A 23,295-nucleotide genomic window follows, 5' to 3' on the forward strand; every position below is an offset into this window, starting at 1 on the left:
AATCAACTCCAGGCCTTTTATCTGCTTAATTGAGAATGACATAACGAAGGGATTGCCCACACCTGTCCATGAAATGGCTTTGGAGTCAATTGTCCAATTACTTTTGGTCCCTTTAAAAACAGGGTGGCACATGTTAAGGAGCTGAAACTCCTAAACCCTTCATCCAATTGTAATATGGATACCCTCAAATGAAAGCTCAAAGGCTGAACTTAAACTGCATCTGAACTGTTTTGTTTAAAATTCATTGTGGTAATGTCTATAACCAAAATTAAAAAAAATGTTGTCTCTGTCCAAATATATGCACCTAACTGTAAATGTAACAGGACCAGCTATATTATATGAGGAGCGGAATGAAAACAAGATCCTTTAAGACATTAAGCTTTATGTACATTTCTAATATGCTATAAGATCTCTGCTTGTTGTCAGTGAGTTAAAAAATTATTAACTATCTATATATCGTATTAGGTCCGGAGAGTGAAAACTAATGGAAATAATACAAATCTATGACTTCTCATAGCTGAGGTTTTGCTCCACTTGCTTCAGTCTGGTTCTAGACAATCCTCTCAACTAAGTACATCAGAAGCAGAAATCTTTTTCCTGTCTCACTGGTTTGTTAAAATGTATAAGTGCAGGTAACACATCTGACACGGGTTTACCGCGACAGAGGAGCAAGAAAACCGCTCCATCTGATTTCTCCTACTTCTGCACTGATTAGAAGCACGTCACCTTCATGTTAAACAGTGCAGGTTTCTTATAGCAGTGCAGACGTTAATCTGTTTCCTTTGAGAGCTACTGGAAGCTTTCCTGCTTGATGATCACAGCTGTTCAGTGTTGGCCACTCCTCTCTCCTACATATACCGGCCTCTGGCAAGCAGAATTAGCTTTATGTGGCATGGTTCAGGAGTTGGAGGAGTTTTGTTGTTTGAAGAGGCGTTTGGTGGATTTATCTAAAGAATATTGCTTGGTTTTGGTTGTATGCAAATCCTCATCTTCTCCTACTTTGGTTTTTCCCATCCTTCACTACTCGGGGTCTCCCTCTGTTGCTGGTTTGTGCATTTCGTATGATTGGTATTTTCCTTTATCCCTGTACGTATTCCCTTGTTAGTCTGGTTGGTGTATTAGGGTATGTGCACACGTATTTTTTAGGGCTGCGGATTTTTCCGCAGCGGATTTCAGAAATCCGCAGGTAAAAGGCACTGCGTTTTACCTGCGGATTTACCACGGTTTTTATGCGGAATTTGTGCGGATTCCACCTGGGGTTTTACACCTGCGGATTCCTATAGAGGAGCAGGTGTAAACTGCAGTGGAATCCGCACAAAGAATTGACATGCTGCGGAATGTAACCCGCAGCGTTTCCGTGCGTTTTTTTCCGCAGCATGGGCACTGCGGATTGCGTTTTCCATAGGTTTACATTGTAGTGTATGTAGAAAAGCCGCGGAGACACCATCACGTGTTTCTCAACGCAAGCAATGAATAGCCAGGTCTTTCAACGGGAAGGAACAACCACGGGAAGGGCAGCATCCAATAAAGGAAAACCACCTATGCAAAAACATGGTATCCATCCACAGACAGCTGTTTCGGGGTATTTGCCCCTCATCAGTGTGGAGTAGGAAACTGGCTATTAGGAGCAGTGCCTAGTGAAAAGAAACAGCTGTCTGTGGATGGATACCATGTTTTGGCATAGGTGGTTTTCCTTTATTGGATGCTGCCCTTCCTGTGGTTGTTCCTTCCCGGTGAAAGACCTGGCTATTCATTGCTTGCCTTGAGAAACACGTGATGGTGTCTCCGAGGCTTTTCTACATGCATTTGCATATTTCCCTTTAGGGATGGGGGCAGTGTTCTGGATCACTGCGTTGAGAAACACGTGATGGTGTCTCCGCGGTGTTGGATGTTTTGATCTCCCCGAGGTCATTCATCCTTATGTTTACATTGTACTGTAAACGCATGGAAAGCTGCTGCAGATCCGCAGCAAAATCCGCAACGTGTGCACATACCCTTATGGTACACTACTACTTGCCCCTTCACTGGGTGGGGGAAGGGAACAGACTAAGGCCGGGGGTCACACTTGCGAGTTCAAGGCGAGAAACTCACGCGAGTCTCTCACATCAAGTCCCGGCACTGCCGCCTGCATTCGGGAGCGTTCAGCGCATAGAAATACATACAGCCACACACTCCGGTCCCGAGTGCCGGCGGGTATAGATGCAAGTTTCTCGCATTGAACTCGCAAGTGTGACCCCGACCTAAGGGTGGATTTAGGAGCTCAGCAAAGTACGTGACCCCGGCATCTTCACCATTAAAAGTAATCCACGGAGCAGGGTTAGATAGGGTGCCCCCTAGTGGTAGGGACAGGGAAGGAGTCCTGGGATACATGACAACAAAGTCGAGACAACATCTCAGTCTGGATCTCAGGTTGTTCTAAAATCAATACTCAGCTGTGAGACTTATTTTAGGATAAGGTGACTTCTTACATTTGATTTCTAAAGTGAATTTGGTGACAGAAAGCAGAGATGTTGAAAATGTTAAGGAATAAAATCATACAGTTTATTAGAAAGTTGCAGAACTTTCCATGACATCATACAGACATCCCTGCACTGCTCCTTCGGATCTCTGGGATTCTGTTCTTCCTGGATGAGGAAAACCTCAGTCTTTGCTTAATAATTAGTAACACATACACCCGCATATTGTTATCCTCCTTCAGTCCCTCAATATCTCACAAAACCGACTGTGATGAAAGTTACAAAGGTCCATAAGTCACTGATCACTGACGATTCTTGCACACTTAAGGGGGAGAGATTACAAGACCAGGAAAGAATCATGACTGCGCTAAGGAAACCAGGGGAGAAAACATTTAACTAAAGCTTCTGTATAGATGAAACGGTCATTGATTCTGTAGAAACGTTATGTTTCAGTTCCTCCCTATTTTCAAGCTCTTTTTATAGAGTCAGTGAATAAAACAATTGTTCTTTACATTCAGAGGCAGCAAACTGGATCCAGACGTCTTCTGTTCTCAGAATAGAAATGTGTCCACTTGTATCCAGACCACACAATCCAGCCTGAAGCTACACAACCTGGACTCCAGACTGACACAATGTAACGAACGTGTATGTTCATCTCACAGAGCGTTGTCTACACTGGATACAATTGTGGCTACTTTGTGGCGGAGAGCAGGCCGCGGGCCGCGATGGACAGGATTACGGCCTCTGAATGGCAACAAGTGTTCTTAGTGAAAAAGAGAGAAAATAGCAAAAAGTTCCAGAACTTTGTACTAAACTTTTACATTGCAAAGTATGTAAGCTGTATTTATATAAAACTTCTTCAATCTTGCCACAAAGTATTTAATGAGGACCAAAGGGCTACAAACAGCATCAAAAGCAACTGGCATCTCTATATTAGCTGCAAAACAAATGGATAGACAATGCTGGGAGTTGTAGTTGCTACAGCTGAAACAGCCTAATTAGCATAGGCTGGAAAGGGGTCATCGCCTGTAGAAGTGCTGGGGGCAAACATTACCATTTCTGATTGATGAACCTACAATAAGATACAATTCATATGTATATAAAGAACTGAATTTACCATGAACAGGAGGAAAGTAAACCACATTGATCTCTGCCTTCTTTATCCAGGTGTACAGGGGCACAGGGTGTCCAGAAGAAGACTTGCAGCTGAGGGTAACGTTGGCACTGATATAGGGATCTCCATGTAACTCACATGTGGGTTTAGAAGGAGGCACTAAATAGAATAAAATGTCTACAATTAATTCCTAATGTCATTATTTATACTGCACATCTTGTTCTTTAAAACGTGGGAAGAAAATAATAAAACCCAGCCTGCAGTACTGACAAAAGACCACTAGATGGAAGGAGAAGACCATCCATGAGGTGGCACCATGGATAGAAAGTTTTCCCATATCTACCGTACTATATAATTGTCTAAGGGTACTTCCGTCTGTCTGTCTGTCTGTCTGTCGCGGTTATTCGTTCGCTGATTGGTCCCGCCAGCTGCCTATCATGGCTGCCGCGACCAATCAGCGACGCGCACAGTCTGGAAAAAAATGGCCGCTCCTTACTCCCCGCACTCACTGCCCGGCGCCCGCATACACCCCTCCGGTCACCGCTCACACAGGGTTAATGCCGGCGGTAACAGACCGCGTTATGCCACGCCGCCGCTATTAACCCTGTGTGTCCCCAACTTTGTACTATTGAAGCTGCCTATGCGGCATCAATAGTACAAAACGTAATGTTAAAAATAATAAATAAAAAAAACCAAACTGCTACACTCACCCTTTGTAGTCCGCTGAGCCGCTCGCGCCGCCCGCCATCTTCCGTTGCAGGTTGCGGTGGCAAAGATGGTATGGCAGAAGGACCTGCCATGACATCACGGTCATGTGACCGCGACGTCATCACAAGTCCTGCGCGCCTGCGCGGAAAGGACCTGACGTGACGTCACGGTCATGTGACCGCTACACGGTCATGTGACCGCGACGTCATCGCAGGTCCTGCGCTCAGACCAACCCTGGGACCGGAAGCTGCCGTGGACTACAAGGGGCCCTCGGAAAGGTGAGCATATGTTTATTTTTTATTTTTTAACCTGTGACAAACGTGGCTGGGCAATATACTACGTGACTGGCCAATATACTACGTGGCTCTGTGCTGTATACTACTTTGCTGTGCAATATACTACGTGGCTCTGTGCTGTATATTACGTAACTGGACAATATACTACGTCGCTGGGCAATATACTACGTAATTGGGCAATATACTACGGCGCTGAACAATATACTACGTGGCTGGGCAATATACTACGTCGCTGGGCAATATACTACGTGGCTGGGCAATATACTACGGCGCTGAACAATATACTACGTGGCTGGGCAATATACTACGTCGCTGGGCAATATACTACGTGACTTGGCAATATACTACGTGCCTGGACAATATACTACGTGGCTGGGCAATATACTACATACTACGTGGCTCTGTGCTGTATACTACGTGGCTGGGCAATATACTACGTGGCTGGGCAATATACTACGTGGACATGCATATTCTAGAATACCCGATGCGTTAGAATCGGGCCACCATCTAGTTTGTAAATATTTGTCTTCTCCTCTATCAGATGAATATATGATGAATATATGAAGATCTGGTTCCTCCTGATCATTGTCAGTCTCATCACAATAAATGTTCCAAATATTACAAGACGGTAATAGAATAAGGGATCTTATTTCACAATACTACATTTTCTGCTGGAATAATAATTTAGGTGACTGTGGATGGTAATGTTATGGGGGAGGTGACTGTGGATGATAATGTTATGGAGGAGGTGACTGTGGACGGTCAATGTTATGGAGGAGGTGACTGTGGACGGTAATGTTATGGGGGAGGTGACTGGATGATAATGTTATGGAGGAGGTGTCTGTGGATGGTAATGTTATGGAGGAGGTGACTGTGGATGGTAATGTTATGGGGAGATGACTGTGGATGGTAATGTTATGGAGGAGGTGACTGTGGATGGTAATGTTATGGAGGAGGTGACTGTGGATGGTAATGTTATGGAGGAGGTGACTGTGGATGGTAATGTTATGGGGGAGGTGACTGTGGATGGTAATGTTATGGGGGAGGTGACTGTGGATGGTAATGTTATGGGGGAGGTGACTATGGATGGTAATGTTATGGGGGAGGTGACTGTAGATGGTAATGTTATGGGGGAGGTGACTGGATGGTAATGTTATGGGGGAGGTGACAGGATGGTAATGTTATGGAGGAGGTGACTGTGGATGGTAATATTAAGGAGGAGGCGACTGTAGATGGTAATGTTATGGGGGAGGTGACTGTGGATGGTAATGTTATGGAGGAGGTGACCTTTGACGGTAATGTTATGGAGAAGGTGACCGTGGCCGGTAATGTTATGGGGGAGGTTACCATTGATGGTAATGTTATGGAGGAGATGACTCTGGCCGGTAATGTTATGGGGGCACTGAGGCAAGTAATGTTTTGGAGGCACTGAGGCCGGTAATGATATGGGGGGCACTGAGGCTGGTAATGTTATGGGGGCACTGAGGCCGGTAATGTTATGGGCACACTGAGGCCGGTAATGTTATGGGCACACTGAGGCAGATAATGTTATGGGGGCACTGAGGCCTGTAATGTTATGGGGGCACTGAGGCCGGTAATGTTATGGGGGCACTGAGGCCGGTAATGTTATGGAGGGCTTCACTGCCGAGTACAATTTTAGGTCCGGGGATTTTGTCGTTTTGGGTGGAGTTCTATGTTTTCCTACTGCACAATAAATTCTAAGAATATCCTCGGTTCCTGTGTTTCGTGCCCCCCTCCCCGGCTGCACTCACCGCCGCCCCTTGTGTATTAATCCATTTATTGCTGCATTGTCTGATGATAATGATTTCTGCAGATCGTCCCTCCCTCCACACAATCACATCCTGAGCTGCCGGCATTGTACACTAACAATAGCAGGACGTTCCTGCAGACTATCCCGACCCCACAGAACCTCCGCACTCACCCAGGATGGACACGTCAATCACCCCGATGTTACTGCTGCCCACAGTCTGATCATTGCGCACATTCACATAGCAGCGATATTGTCCGGAGTCTGAGGCCTGAGTCTTATTAATGATGATCGAGATGTTCCTTGATGGCATCTTGTACACAAAATCTAACCGGCCCCTAAAACCCTCCGCAATGTCGGCCTCTCCATCCATGTACCTGAAGATCTGCAAATGTGAGGGAACAACATCAAGAAGAGCAAGAATAGGAAAACATTATAGCATTATAGTAAATGTGTGTGCATAGGGGGCAGTATTATAGTAGTTATATTCTTGTACATAGAGGCAGTATTATAGCAGTTATATTCTTGTACATAGGAGCAGTATTACAGTAGCTATATTCCTGTACATAGGGGCAGTATTATAGTAGTTATATTCTTGTACATAGGAGCAGTATTATAGTAGTTATATTCTTGTACATAGGGGCAGTATTATAGTAGTTATATTCTCGTACATAGGAGCAGTATTATCTACTATATAATTGTCTAAGGGTCACTTCCATCTTTCTGTCTGTCTGTCTGTCACGGATATTCATTGATCGCGGCCTCTGTCTGTCATGGAATCCAAGTCGCTGATTGGTTGTGGCAAAACGACCACGACCATTGCCACGACCAATCAGCGACGCGCACAGTCCGGAAGAAAATGGCCGCTCCTTACTCCCCACACTCACTGCCCGGCGCCCGCATACACCCCTCCGGTCACCGCTCACACAGGGTTAATGCCGGCGGTAATGAACCGCGTTATGCCGCGGGTAACGCACTCCGTTACCGCTGCTATTAACCCTGTGTGACCAAGTGTTTTTTACTATTGACGCAGCCTATGCAGCGTCAATAGTAAAAACATCTAATGTTAAAAATAATAAAAAAAATTAAAAATTATTATATACTCACCTACGCCGCCTTTCCCGCTCCTCGCGATCCAAGCGGCACGTTCCGGTGGCAAGGATGGTCTGGCAGAAGGACCTGCCATGACATCACGGTCATGTGACCACGACGTCATCACAAGTCCCGCGCGCCTGCGCGGAAAGGACCTGCCGTGACGTCACGGTCATGTGACCGCAACGTCATCACAGGTCCTGCGCGACAAGGACCTGCCGTGACGTCACGGTCACGTGACGTCATCACACCCTGGGACCGGAAGCTGCCGCCTGCACCCCACACAGGCGACAGAGCTACAACGCGCCTGCGGAAGGTGAGTATATGTTTATTTTTTATTTTTTTAACCTGTGTCATACGTGGCTGGGCAATATACTACATGGCTCTGTGCTGTATATCACGTCACTGGGCAATATACTACGTCACTGGGCAATATACTACGTTACTGGGCAATATACTATGTGGCTCTGTGCTGTATACTACGTCACTGGGCAATATACAATGTAACTGGGCGATATACTACGTCACTGGGCAATATACAATGTAACTGGGTAATATACTACGTCACTGGGCAATATACTACGTCGCTGGGCAATATACTACGTCGCTGGGCAATATACTACGTGGCTGGGCAATATACTACGTGGCTGGGCAATATACTACGTGGACATACATATTCTAGAATACCCGATGCGTTAGAATCGGGCCACCATCTAGTAGTAGTAGTTATATTCTTGTACATAGGAGCAGTATTATAGTAGTTATATTCTTGTACAGAGGAGCAATATTATAGCAGTTATATTCTTGTATATAGGGGGCAGTATTATAGTAGTTATATTCTTGTACATAGGGGCAGTATTATAGTAGTTATATTCTTGTACATAGGGGCAGTATTATAGTAGTTATATTCTTGTACATAGGGGCAGTATTATAGCAGTTATATTCTTGTACATAGGAGCAGTATTATAGTAGTTATATTCCTGTACATAGGAGCAGTATTATAGCAGTTATATTCTTTACATAGGAGCAGTATTATAGCAGTTATATTCTTGTACATAGGGGCAGTATTATAGTAGTTATATTCTTGTACATAGGGGGCAGTATTATAGTAGTTGTATTCTTGTACATAGGAGCAGTATTATAGTAGTTATATTCTTGTACATAGGGAGCAGTATTATATTAGTTGTTATATTCTTGTACATAGGGGACAGTATTATAGTAGTTATATTCTTGTACATAGGGGCAGTATTATAGTAGTTATATTCTCGTACATAGGGGCAGTATTTGTTATGATCCTAGTGGCAAGGATCGCAAGTTTGACTAGCTAAGTGACTAAACCGACGACCAGCTCTGGGGAAGTGGTATCTGGATTGACCGCAACCTGATCCTATCCGCAAACAACTATAGGCAGCCGTGGAACGTTACCTGAAAATCCTAGACGTCTCTTCACGGCCTGAGAAACTACCTATTCCTAGAGGGAAAGTAAAGTCCTTACTTGCCTCAGAGAAATGACCCCAAAGATATAGAAAAGCCCCCCACAAATATTAACGGTGAGTTAAGGGGAAAGCACAAACGCAGAGATGAAATAGATTTAGCAAATGAGGCCCGCTAACACTAGATAGCAGAAAATAGGAAGGGAGCTGTGCGGTCAATAGAAAACCCTAAGCAAAATATCCACGCAGAGATTGCTCGAGCCCCCGCACCAACTAACGGTGCGGGGGAAGCAACTCCGTACCCCAGAGCTTACCAGCAGCAAGAACTCACATATTAGCAAGCTGGACTAACTCATCATACACTGAAATCATATTGCAGACTGATGAGCAAAAAATAATCAAACAGAAACTTAGCTTCTCCAGAAGAGACTGAAAACGAAGATAATCAGGGGAGATCAGAATAGCACTGAATACATCGACAGCCGGCAACAAGTGGAGGTGAAGCAGAGCTAAATAGGAAACTCCCTAGTGCATAACGAGGCAGCTGATTCAGCCACGGATCCGCAGGATAACGAACAAAGCCACCAGGGGGAGCCCAAAAACAAAACTCACACAATACCACCTGTGACCACAAGAGGGAGCCCGAAAACAGAGTTCACAACAGTACCCCCACCTTGAGGAGGGGTCACCGAACCCTCATCAAAAACCCCCAGGGCGATCAGGGTGAGCCACATGGAAGGCACGAACCAAATCAGCCGCATGAACATCAGAGGCGACAACCCAGGAATTATCCTCCTGACCATAGCCCTTCCACTTAACCAAATACTGAAGCCTCCGTCTAGAAATACGAGAATCCAAGATCTTCTCCACCACGTATTCCAATTCTCCCTCAACCAGCACAGGGGCAGGAGGCTCAACCGAAGGAACCACAGGCACCACATACCTCCGCAACAATGACCGATGGAACACATTATGAATAGCAAACGATGCTGGGAGGTCCAAACGAAATGACACAGGGTTAAGGACTTCCAAAATCTTATAAGGACTGATAAACCGAGGCTTGAACTTGGGAGAGGAGACCTTCATAGGAACAAAGCGAGAAGACAACCACACCAAGTCCCCAACGCGAAGTCGGGGACCCACACAGCGACGGCGGTTGGCAAAGCGCTGAGCCTTCTCTTGTGACAGCTTCAAATTGTCCACCACATGATCCCAAATCTGATGCAACCTATCCACCACAAGATCCACTCCAGGACAGTCAGAAGGCTCCACCTGACCCGAGGAAAAACGAGGATGAAACCCCGAATTACAAAAAAAAGGCGAAACCAAAGTAGCAGAACTAGCCCGATTATTAAGGGCAAATTCGGCCAATGGCAAAAAAGCCACCCAGTCGTCCTGATCAGCAGACACAAAACATCTTAAATAGGTTTCCAAGGTCTGATTAGTTCGCTCGGTCTGGCCATTCGTCTGAGGATGGAAGGCCGACGAAAAAGACAAATCAATGCCCATCTTAGCACAAAAGGTCCGCCAAAATCTAGACACAAACTGGGAACCTCTGTCGGAAACAATATTCTCAGGGATCCCGTGCAAACGAACCACATTTTGAAAAGACAGCGGAACCAACTCGGAGGAGGAAGGCAACTTAGGCAAGGGCACCAAATGGACCATCTTAGAAAAACGATCACACACCACCCAGATGACAGACATTCTCTGAGAGACAGGGAGATCTGAAATAAAATCCATGGAAATGTGCGTCCAAGGCCTCTTCGGGACAGGCAAAGGTAACAGCAAACCACTGGCACGAGAACAGCAAGGCTTAGCCCGAGCACAAATTCCACAAGACTGCACAAAGGAACGCACATCCCGCGACAAGGAAGGCCACCAAAAGGACCTGGCCACCAAATCTCTGGTACCAAATATTCCAGGATGGCCTGCCAACACCGAAGAATGAACCTCGGAAATAACTCTGTTGGTCCATCTATCTGGGACAAACAGTCTCTCCGGTGGACAACGGTCAGGTCTATCCGCCTGAAACTCCTGCAGCACTCGTCGCAAATCTGGGGAGATGGCAGACAAAATCACCCCTTCTCTGAGGATACCAGCCGGCTCAATCTCCAGGAGAGTCAGGCACAAAACTCCTAGAAAGAGCATCAGCCTTCACATTCTTCGAACCAGGCAGGTACGAGACCACGAAATCAAAACGAGAGAAAAACAACGACCAACAAGCCTGTCTAGGATTCAGCCGCTTGGCCGACTCGAGATAAATCAGATTTTTGTGATCAGTCAAGACCACCACACGATGCCTAGCTCCCTCGAGCCAATGTCGCCACTCCTCAAACGCCCACTTCATAGCCAACAACTCCCGATTACCGACATCATAATTCCGCTCGGCAGGCGAAAACTTTCTTGAAAAGAAAGCACATGGCTTCATCACAGAGCCATCAGAGCTTCTCTGCGACAAAACAGCCCCCGCTCCAATCTCAGAAGCATCAACCTCGACCTGGAAAGGAAGAGAGACATCTGGCTGACATAAGACCGGAGCCGAGGAAAACCGGCGCTTCAGCTCCCGAAAGGCCTCCACAGCCGCAGGAGAACAATTAGTAACATCAGAACCCTTCTTGGTCAAATCCGTCAAAGGCTTAACAACACCAGAAAAATTAGCGATGAAGCGACGGTAAAAATTAGCAAAACCCAAGAACTTCTGAAGACTCTTAACAGATGTAGGCTGAGTCCAGTCATGAATAGCCTGAACCTTGACTGGGTCCATCTCAATAGTAGAAGGGGAAAAAATGAAACCCAAAAAAGAAACCTTCTGGACTCCAAAAAGACATTTTGAGTCCTTCACAAATAAAGCATTGGCACGTAGGACCTGAAACACCATCCTGACCTGCTTAACATGGGACTCCCAATCATCAGAAAAAAACAGAATATCATCCAGATACACAATCATAAATTTATCCAGATACTCGCGGAAGATGTCGTGCATGAAGGACTGAAAGACAGAAGGAGCGTTAGAAAGTCCAAAAGGCATCACCAAGTACTCGAAATGGCCTTCGGGCGTATTAAATGCAGTTTTCCATTCATCACCCTGCTTAATACGCACAAGGTTATACGCACCACGAAGATCTATCTTGGTGAACCAACTAGACCCCCTAATGCGAGCAAACAGATCAGATAACAATGGCAAAGGATACTGAAATTTGACCGTGATTTTATTTAGAAGGCGATAATCAATACAAGGTCTCAGGGAACCATCCTTCTTAGCCACAAAAAAGAATCCTGCACCCAGAGGGGAGGAGGAGGGGTGAATAAGTCCTTTCTCCAAAGACTGCTTTATATAACTCCGCATAGCAGCATGCTCCGGCACTGACAAATTGAAAAGTCGTCCCTTAGGAAACTTACTACCAGGAATCAAATTTATAGCATAATCACAATCCCTATGAGGAGGTAGAGAACTGAGTTTGGGCTCATCAAATACATCCTGGTAGTCCGACAAAAACGCAGGGACTTCAGAAGGAGTGGATGAAGCAATTGACACCACAGGAGCGTCACCATGAATTCCCTGGCAACCCCAACTTGACACAGACATTGCTTTCCAATCCAGGACTGGATTATGAGTCTGCAACCATGGCAGACCCAACACGACAACATCATGCAAATTATGCAGAACAAGAAAGCGAATTACCTCCTGATGAACAGGAGTCATGCACATGGTCACTTGCGTCCAGTACTGAGGTTTATTCATAGCCAATGGTGTAGCATCAATACCCCTTAGTGGAATAGGGAATTTTAAAGGCTCCAAAACAAAACCACAGCGCCGGGCAAATGACAAATCCATCAGGCTCAGGGCAGCACCTGAATCTACAAAAGCCATAACCGGGTAAGATGACAGGGAACAAATCAGGGTAACAGACAAAATTAACTTAGGCTGTAAAGTACCGATGGTGACAGATTTATCAATCTTTTTTGTGCGCTTAGAGCATGCTGAGATAACATGAGCGGAGTCACCACAATAAAAGCACAACCCATTTTGCCGTCTATAATTTTGCCGTTCACTTCTGGTCAGAATTCTATCACATTGCATAGACTCAGGTGTCTGTTCAGAAGACACCGCCAAATGGTGCGCAGGTTTGCGCTCCCGCAAACGCCGATCAATCTGAATGGCCAGAGTCATTGACTCATTCAGACCTGCAGGCGTAGGGAACCCCACCATGACATTCTTAATGGCTTCAGAAAGACCCTTTCTGAAATTTGCAGCCAGGGCACACTCATTCCATTGAGTAAGCACCGACCATTTCCGAAATTTCTGGCAATACACCTCTGCTTCATCTTGCCCCTGAGAGAGGGCCAACAAAGCTTTTTCAGCCTGGTTCTCAAGATTAGGTTCCTCATAGAGCAATCCAAGGGCCAGAAAAAACGCATCCACACTGAGCAATGCAGGATCCCCTGGCGCCAATGCGAAGGCCCAATCTTGAGGGTCGCCGCGCAAGAAAGAAGTAATAATCTTAACTTGCTGAACGGAATCACCAGAGGAACGAGGTTTCAAAGAAAGAAACAATTTACAATTGTTCTTAAAATTCAGGAACCTAGATCTATCTCCAGAAAACAACTCCGGAAAAGGTATTCTAGGCTCTGACATAGGACTGTGAACAACAAAATCCTGAATACTTTGTACCCTTGCAGCAAGATGATCTACACTGGAGGCCAAACTCTGGATATCCATGTCAGCAGCTGAACTCAGAGCCACACCAAGATTAAGAGGAGGAGAGAAGCTAGACACACAGCAGCTAGACACACGGCAGCAAAAAAAAAAAAAAAAAAAATCCTCAAGGCTTCTCTTCTCCTGCTTCTGCCATGCAATTAACACTTTATGGCCGGCTGTACTGTTATGATCCTAGTGGCAAGGATCGCAAGTTTGACTAGCTAAGTGACTAAACCGACGACCAGCTCTGGGGAAGTGGTATCTGGATTGACCGCAACCTGATCCTATCCGCAAACAACTATAGGCAGCCGTGGAACGTTACCTGAAAATCCTAGACGTCTCTTCACGGCCTGAGAAACTACTTATTCCTAGAGGGAAAGTAAAGTCCTTACTTGCCTCAGAGAAATGACCCCAAAGATATAGAAAAGCCCCCCACAAATATTAACGGTGAGTTAAGGGGAAAGCACAAACGCAGAGATGAAATAGATTTAGCAAATGAGGCCCGCTAACACTAGATAGCAGAAAATAGGAAGGGAGCTGTGCGGTCAATAGAAAACCCTAAGCAAAATATCCACGCAGAGATTGCTCGAGCCCCCGCACCAACTAACGGTGCGGGGGAAGCAACTCCGTACCCCAGAGCTTACCAGCAGCAAGAACTCACATATTAGCAAGCTGGACTAACTCATCATACACTGAAATCATATTGCAGACTGATGAGCAAAAAATAATCAAACAGAAACTTAGCTTCTCCAGAAGAGACTGAAAACGAAGATAATCAGGGGAGATCAGAATAGCACTGAATACATCGACAGCCGGCAACAAGTGGAGGTGAAGCAGAGCTAAATAGGAAACTCCCTAGTGCATAACGAGGCAGCTGATTCAGCCAAGGATCCGCAGGATACGAACAAAGCCACCAGGGGGAGCCCAAAAACAAAACTCACACAATACCACCTGTGACCACAAGAGGGAGCCCGAAAACAGAGTTCACAACAAGTATTATAATAGTTATATTCCTGTACATGGGGTACAGTATTATAGTAGTTATATTCTTGTACATAGGGAGCAGTATTCTAGTAGTTATATTCTTGTACATAGGAGCAGTATTGTAGTTATATTCTTGTATATAGGAGCAGTATTATAGTAGTTATATTCTTGTACGTAGGAGCAGTATTATAGTAGTTTGTTGTGAATTCCGTTCTCGAACTCCCTCCTGTGGTCATGAATGGTACTTCGGTGAGTTCTGTCCGTGGACTCCCTCTGGTGGCTGTGAGTGGAGCTGCTAGTTCTGAGATTCCTTCTCCAGCTGCCCTCGTTTGGGGCTAGGCTGATTCTCTATTTAACTCCACTCAGATCGTTACCCCATGCCAGCTGTCAATGTTCTAGTACTGGTTCAGATCTCTCCTGGATCTTTCTGAGGACCTGTCTACTCCAGCACAAGCTAAGTTCCTGTTTGTTCATTTGTTACATATGGTTTTTCTTGCTAAGTTCTAGTCCAGCTTGCTATCATGAAACTGCCTGGCTAACTGGAAGCTCTGGGGGTGCAGAGTGGCATCACCGCATCGTGAGTCGGTGCGGGGGTATTTTTTGCACACTCTGCGTGGTTTTTTGTAGCTTTTTGTGTTGACCGCAAAGATCCCTTTTCTATCCTCAATCTGTTTAGTCAGACTGGCCTCTCTTTGCTAAAACCTATTTCATCCTGTGTTTGTGATTTCCTCTTATCTCACAGTCAATACTTGTGGGGGGGCTGCTTTTACCTTTGGGGAAATTTCTCTGAGGCAAGTAAGGCTTTGTTTCCTTTCTTTAGGGGTAGTTAGCTCTTAGGCTGTGAAGAGGCGTCTAGGCAGAGTCAGGCACGCTCCACGGCTGTTTCTAGTTGTGTTGATAGGAGTAGGGTTTGCGGTCAGCAGAGTTCCCATTTCCCCAGAGCTCGTCCTGATTCCGTGTTTAACTATCAGGTCATTCCTGGTGCACCTAACCACCAGGTCCATAACACAAAACCACGTGAGTCTTCGGCCAAATCTCCGTTTTATTGTGGTTTATGGTCAATACCCCAAAGTGCCGTTCTATGTGGCTGTCACCTTCGATATTCCCTGCTGCCGATTCCCTCATCAGGAACTTTTCTGAGTTCTGAGATCTGGGAGGGGAATTGATGCTACGCCTTTGGCCAAGAATAAGCCTCAATAATGGACCCAGTTGACTATTCGCATGGCTCCTGCTCATCAGAAGGATATTCGCTTTTTGGTGTTGCATAATCTGCATGATGTGGTCGTGTTGGGTTTGCCATGGCTGCAGGTCCATAATCCAGTATTGGATTGGAAATCAATGTCGGTGTCCAGTTGGGGGTGTCAAGGGGTACATGGGGATGTTTCATTATTGTCAATTTCTTCCTCCACTCCTTCTGAAGTCCCTGAGTTTTTGTCGGATTACCGGGATGTATTTGATGAGCCCAAGTCTAGTACCCTACCTCCTCATAGGGATTGTGATTGTGCTATTAATTTGATTCCTGGTAGCAAGTTCCCTAAGGGACGACTTTTCAATTTGTCTGTGCCAGAACACGCTGCTATGCGGAGTTATATAAAGGAGTGCTTGGAGAAAGGGCATATTCGCCCGTCGTCGTCACCATTGGGAGCAGGGTTCTTTTTTGTGGCCAAGAAGGATGGTTCTCTGAGACCTTGTATAGATTACCGCCTTCTTAATAAAATCACGGTCAAATTTCAGTACCCTTTGCCTCTACTGTCTGATTTATTTGCTCGGATTAAGGGGGCCATTTTGAGTACCTGGTGATGCCATTCGGCCTTTCTAAAGCTCCCTCTGTGTTTCAGTTCTTTATGCATGACATCTTCCGAAAGTATCTGGATAGATTCATGATCGTATATTTGGATGATATTTTGGTCTTTTCGGATGATTGGGAGTCCCATGTGAAGCAGGTCAGAATGGTGTTCCAGGTCCTTCGTGCTAATTCCTTGTTTGTAAAGGGATCTAAGTGTCTCTTTGGAGTTCAGGTTTCCTTTTTGGGCTTCATTTTTTCCCCTTCTACTATCGAGATGGATCCTGTTAAAGTCCAAGCTATTTATGATTGGACTCTGCCTACATCTGTGAAGAGCCTTCAGAAATTTCTGGGCTTTGCCAATTTTTACCGTCGCTTCATCGCTAATTTTTCTAGTGTTGTTAAACCATTGACTGATTTGACCAAGAAGGATGCTGATGTGGTGAATTGGTCCTCTGCGGCCGTTGAGGCTTTTCAGGAGTTGAAACGTCGTTTCTCTTCGGCTCCTGTGTTGTGTCAGCCAGATGTTTCGCTCCCTTTTCAGGTCGAGGTTGATGCTTCTGAAATTGGAGCAGGGGCTGTTTTGTCTCAGAGAAGTTCTGATTGCTCTGTAATGAAGCCATGCGCTTTCTTTTCGAGAAAGTTTTCGCCTGCTGAGCGTAATTATGATGTTGGCAATCGGGAGTTGTTGGCTATGAAGTGGGCATTCGAGGAGTGGCGACATTGGCTTGAAGGAGCCAAGCATCGCGTGGTGGTCTTGACAGATCACAAGAATCTGACTTATCTCGAGTCTGCCAAGCGGTTGAAACCTAGACAGGCTCGTTGATCGCTGTTTTTCTCCCGTTTCAATTTTGTGGTTTCGTACCTTCCGGGTTCTAAGAATGTGAAGGCTGATGCCCTTTCAAGGAGTTTTGTGCCTGATTCTCCTGGGGTTCCTGAGCCGGCTGGTATTCTCAGAGAGGGGGTAGTTCTGTCTGCCATCTCCCCTGATTTGCGGTGGGTGCTGCAGGAGTTCCAGGCTGATAGACCTGACCGTTGTCCTGCGGAGAAACTGTTTGTCCCTGATAGATGGACTAATAGAGTTATCTCTGAGGTTCATTGTTCGGTGTTGGCTGGTCATCCTGGGATTTTTGGTACCAGAGATTTGGTGGCTAGGTCCTTTTGGTGGCCTTCCTTGTCGCGGGATGTGCATTCTTTTGTGCAGTCTTGTGGGACTTGTGCTCGGGCTAAGCCCTGCTGTTCTCGTGCCAGTGGGTTACTTTTGCCCTTGCCGGTCCCGAAAAGGCCTTGGACGCATGTTTCCATGGATTTAATTTCAGATCTTCCTGTTTCTCAAAGGATGTCGGTCATCTGGGTGGTTTGCGATCGCTTCTCTAAAATGGTCCATTTGGTACCCTTGCCTAAATTGCCTTCTTCCTCTGATTTGGTTCCATTATTTTTCCAACATGTGGTTCGTTTGCATGGCATTCCGGAGAACATCGTGTCTGACAGAGGTTCCCAGTTTGTTTCAAGGTTTTGGCGGTCCTTTTGTGCTAAGATGGGCATTGATTTGTCTTTTTCTTCGGCTTTCCAACCTCAGACAAATGGCCAAACCGAACGAACCAATCAGACTTTGGAAATTTCTCTGAGATGCTTTGTTTCTGCGGATCAGGATGATTGGGTGACCTTCTTGCCATTAGCTGAGTTCGCCCTTAATAATCGGGCCAGTTCGGCTACTTTGGTTTCGCCTTTTTTTTGTAATTTTGGTTTTCATCCTCGTTTTTCTTCAGGGCAGGTTGAGCCTTCGGACTGTCCTGGTGTGGATTCTGTGGTGGACAGGTTGCAACAAATTTGGACTCATGTGGTGGACAATTTGACCTTGTCCCAAGAGAAGGCTCAACGTTTCGCTAACCGCTGTCGCCGTGTTGGTCCCTGACTTCGTGTTGGAGATTTGGTTTGGTTATCATCTCGTTATGTTCCTATGAAGGTTTTTTCTCCTAAGTTTAAGCCTCGTTTCATTGGTCCTTATAAGATTTCTGAAATTCTTAATCCTGTATCATTTCGTTTGGCCCTTCCTGCTTCTTTTGCCATCCATAATGTGTTCCATAGGTCGTTGCTGCAGAGATATGTGGCGCCTATGGTTCCCTCCGTTGATCCTCCTGCTCCGGTGTTGGTCGAGGGGGAGTTGGAGTATGTGGTGGAGAAGATTTTGGATTCTCGTATTTCGAGACGAAAACTTCAGTACTTGGTCAAATGGAAGGGCTATGGTCAGGAGGATAATTCCTGGGTTGTTGCCTCTGATGTCCATGCTGCCGATTTAGTTTGTGCCTTTCATTTGGCTCGTCCTGATCGGCCTGGGGGCTCTGGTGAGGGTTCGGTGACCCCTCCTCAAGGGGGGGGGGGGGTACTGTTGTGAATTCCGTTCTCGAACGCCCTCCTGTGGTCATGAATGGTACTTCGGTGAGTTCTGTCCGTGGACTCCCTCTGGTGGCTGTGAGTGGAGCTGCTGGTTCTGAGATTCCTTCTCCAGCTGCCCTCGTTTGGGGCTAGGCTGATTCTCTATTTAACTCCACTCAGATCGTTACTCCATGCCAGCTGTCAATGTTCTAGTACTGGTTCAGATCTCTCCTGGATCTTTCTGAGGACCTGTCTACTCCAGCACAAGCTAAGTTCCTGCTTGTTCATTTGTTACATATGGTTTTTCTTGCTAAGTTCTAGTCCAGCTTGCCATCATGAAACTAGCTAGCTAGCTGGAAGCTCTAGGGGTGCAGAGTGGCATCACCGCATCGTGAGTCGGTGCGGGGGTATTTTTTGCACACTCTGCGTGGTTTTTTGTAGCTTTTTGTGTTGACCGCAAAGATCCCTTTTCTATCCTCAATCTATTTAGCTAGACTGGCCTCTCTTTGCTAAAACCTATTTCATCCTGTGTTTGTGATTTCCTCTTATCTCACAGTCAATACTTGTGGGGGGGCTGCTTTTACCTTTGGGAAAATTTCTCTGAGGCAAGTAAGGCTTTGTTTCCTTTCTTTAGGGGTAGTTAGCTCTTAGGCTGTGAAGAGGCGTCTAGGCAGAGTCAGGCACGCTCCACGGCTGTTTCTAGTTGCATTGATAGGAGTAGGGTTTGCGGTCAGCAGAGTTCCCATTTCCCCAGAGCTCGTCCTGATTCCGTGTTTAACTATCAGGTCATTCCTGGTGCACCTAACCACCAGGTCCATAACAGTAGTTATATTCATGTACATAGGAGTAGTATTATAGTAGTTATATTCTTGTGTATAGAAGCAGTATTATAGTAGTTATATTATTGTACATAGGAGCAGTATTATAGTAGTTATATTCTTGTACATAGGGACAGTATTATAGTAGTTATATTCTTGTATATAGGAGCAGTATTATAGTAGTTGTTATATTCTTGTACATAGGAGCAGTATTATAGTAGTTGTTATATTCTTGTACATAGGAGCAGTATTATAGTAGTTATATTGTACATAGGGGCAGTATTATAGTAGTTATATTCTTGTACATAGGGGCAGTATTATAGTAGTCATATTCTTGTACATAGGGGAAGTATTATAGTAGTTATATTCTTGTACATAGGGGCAGTATTATAGTAGTTATATTCTTGTACATAGGAGCAGTATTATAGTAGTTATATTCTTCTACATAGGGGCAGTATTATAGTAGTTATATTCTTGCACATAGGAAGCAGTAGAGCGTTCTCTTGCAGTATTATCTCCAGGATACTGTACCTGTGTTTGCTCCTCCTGCGCTCGCTGTATGTACCAGGTGATATAGGGTTTTTCATCTGAGCTGCTTGAATACCAGACGGGGAGAGTGACATTTTGACCTTGTATTACTGTCACTAATTTCTGCTCCACGTGAACTTCCAGCAGCGCCAAGGAGAATTCTGTTTGTACAGAGAGAATTATTTCTGTTACTGAGCAGTATGAACAAATAATTTACAGATGAGAAAAAAAAACTGTGATGAGAAGAATAACAGGAAACTAGGAAATCTGTAGTGCGGAGTATGTGGGGGGTTAATGGAGCGCCCTCAGACGCAGGGCCGCGGGGTACTCGGTACCGGGCCTCTCTGTCTCAGTTCTGGGGTTGTCACGGTGGCTAGACCCGGTCCGTGACCCTGCTAAGGGGCGTCCAATGAAAGTTGAAGGTGGTGGTGCGTGGTGCAGGTCGCGATGAATAACGAGGGCACAGGGTTGCAGTCTCTTTACCTCTTTACTGAAGGCTTCAAGATCCTCAATCCAGAGCACTGCTAACAGGGCTGTCTGAGACCGGCCGGTCCGATGGCACCTCCAGAGTTTCCTTTGCAGGTGGAAATCTGTGCCTACCTTCTAGCACCTGTGTGTTGTAGTACTTCTCTGCTGAGCACCACGGGATAGTCCCCACAACTGCTGTGTCTTTCTGATGTTCTTTCCCACAACTTATGTCTGTTCTGATGTTCTTCTCCGTCCCCAAGATAATATGGATAGGACGCACCCGTATGACGGGTAGGCCTGGAGTTCTTCCGGGACCCTAGTGACGCCCCTCTCCCACAGTTGCCCCCTTTGTCTGCTTAGGTGATTTAGGTGAGACAGCCAACCTATAATTAACTGTCCTGCCGTTGGTTTGAAGTAATGCTTGGAGCCCAATACTTCCTCGGCGTTCTGGCCACCGGCTACGCGCCTCAGTAGGATGTTGCCTCGATCTTACGGCACGACTCCTACTGGTGTTATCTCCTCTTTTGCTATGATCTCGTTTCTCACTCTTCACAATAAACCTCGCTTCTTGTCCTTTCTTGAGATACCGCCGCGATATAGTGCAGGCGCGGTTCCTTAACGTTCTGTCCTGTTCGCTAGGCCTCTGTCAGGATCCCACCTCTGACAGGGACCCCCCTGAATCTTCCCCTGCAACACCCTCTGCCACAGGATGTTGCCTGCTTCCAACCCAGTCAGCTTCTGTCTAACTTTCTATCCAACCCCAGTTTTACCAGATTGTGAGGAGTGGCCTAATACATAGCACCCTTTGCTCCCCCTGGAGGCCAGACTATGAAGTGTATTGGTGTCTGTGATACCTGGTCAGGTGTACTCCTTAAGTGCCATCAGACGTACCATCACTCCCCTTAGCGGCGGAGCGTCAGTACTGCAACGACCAGGACTCTGGGGCGCTGCATTAACATATAGCACAGACTTCAGAAACATTATGTAAATGCATTACTAATTCCTACTTATTAAATATATTTCTACAGAAGTCTCTGATTTCTAATGTGATCAACCTAAAGAAAGTCTGTGCAGCATGGATGGGCAGTCTACTGTACGGCAACCAGTCCTGATCTTTTAGGTGCAGGCACTTACACAAGATTCCCATCGGACACACACAATATCCCAGAATGAGCAGCAATCTGTCCTGACTATCAGATTTACCCCTATGATTCCATCAGACATATTCCACACATCCTGTTACCTGCCCGCCACCGTAACAACAGTATAACACTCGTCCCCCATCGCCTCCCGCCATGTAAGTAATGCAACTAGGAATCAATAATTAACCTAAATAGACCGATCTGAGGCAGGAATTACCAGAACGTGAACTATTTAACTATTACCGCTCCAGTTAAGAAAATGATATCTTAAAGCCTGAGATTATATTGTGTATATATGAGATTATAGTATCACTGAGAATACCTCCTATCCATCACCAGAGATCAGCGGTGACATCACTGAGAATGTCTCCTGTCCATCACCGGAGATCAGCGGTGACATCACTGAGAATGCCTCCTATCAGTCACTGGAGATCAGAGGTGACATCACTGAGAATACCTCCTATCCATCACCAGAGATCAGAAGTGACATCACTGAGAATGCCTCCTATCCATCACCAGAGATCAGCGATGACATCACTGAGAATGCCTCCTATCCATCACCAGAGATCAGCGATGACATCACTGAGAATGCCTCCTATCCATCACCAGAGATCAGCGGTGACATCACTGAGAATGCCTCCTATCCATCACCAGAGATCAGCGGTGACATCACTGAGAATGCCTCCTATCCATCACCAGAGATCAGCGGTGACATCACTGAGAATGCCTCCTATCCATCACCAGAGATCAGCGGTGACATCACTGAGAATGTCTCCTATTCATCACCAGAGATCAGCGGTGACATCACGGAGAATGCCTCCTATCCATCACCAGAGATCAGCGGTGACATCACTGAGAATGCCTCCTATCCATCACCAGATATCAGAGGTGACATCACTGAGAATGCCTCCTATCCATCACCAGAGATCAGCAGTGACATCACTGAGAATGCCTCCTATCCATCACCAGAGATCAGCAGTGACATCACTGAGAATGCCTCCTATCCATCACCAGAGATCAGCGGTGACATCATTGAGCTGCTATTATTGAGGGATATATAGTTGGATACATTCTTGGGGCTGAAGCTTTTGTGGAGTAAACCACAATATGAATGTCTGATGAGATCTGTTCTGGGGACACTGGAGACGTCTTCCCCCCAATGTGGCCTGTAGCAAGTGGGAGGAAATGATAATTCTTATTAAGTCTTTTCACATCTCTAATTTGGGATTATGTCAGTAGGAGAAAAGACAGGACTGTGAGCAGCGCACAGCCGCCAGCATTAAGACGCTCTGCTCCAAAAGTCCCATCAACATGATTAAGCAACCACCGAGGAAAGGAGCTTATTCTGCCTGGACGCACAGAAGAGGCTGCGGCGCTCGATTTACGGTATTTAACCTTCACCCCCCATAGAGGGATGTATCCCACCCTGACCCACAGCGATCTGCAGGAAATGCCCAGCATCACGGTGGCTAGCTTGATTTTTTTTCTGGACAGCTTATAAAAAAAATCATGGACTGCCAACTTTTTTTTTTTACGGACACATTCGATGACCATAATGAATCATTAAGGCTACGTTCACATTAGCGTTAAGCTAATGTGCGTCGGGTTTGCGTCGGCGACGCAGCGG

At 45.9% G+C, this 23,295-nt stretch overlaps 1 protein-coding gene across 2 annotated transcripts in view; it reads right to left on the reverse strand.

The window, feature by feature from the left end:
• The window catches only part of ESAM (endothelial cell adhesion molecule), a 68,528-nt gene that overhangs the window by 8,769 nt on the left and 36,464 nt on the right, over positions 1-23,295 (reverse strand). For both annotated transcript variants that reach the window (XM_077249514.1, XM_077249513.1), the window contains exons 2-4: positions 20,062-20,219; positions 6,517-6,727; positions 3,574-3,729 (exon numbers count right to left, since the gene is read on the reverse strand). In XM_077249514.1, the coding sequence (XP_077105629.1) occupies positions 3,574-3,729; positions 6,517-6,727; positions 20,062-20,219 (525 nt within the window). The remainder of the gene's footprint in view (positions 1-3,573; positions 3,730-6,516; positions 6,728-20,061; positions 20,220-23,295) is intronic.

This window comes from Ranitomeya variabilis, chromosome 4, assembly GCF_051348905.1.
Source record: "Ranitomeya variabilis isolate aRanVar5 chromosome 4, aRanVar5.hap1, whole genome shotgun sequence".
NCBI lineage: Eukaryota > Metazoa > Chordata > Amphibia > Anura > Dendrobatidae > Ranitomeya > Ranitomeya variabilis.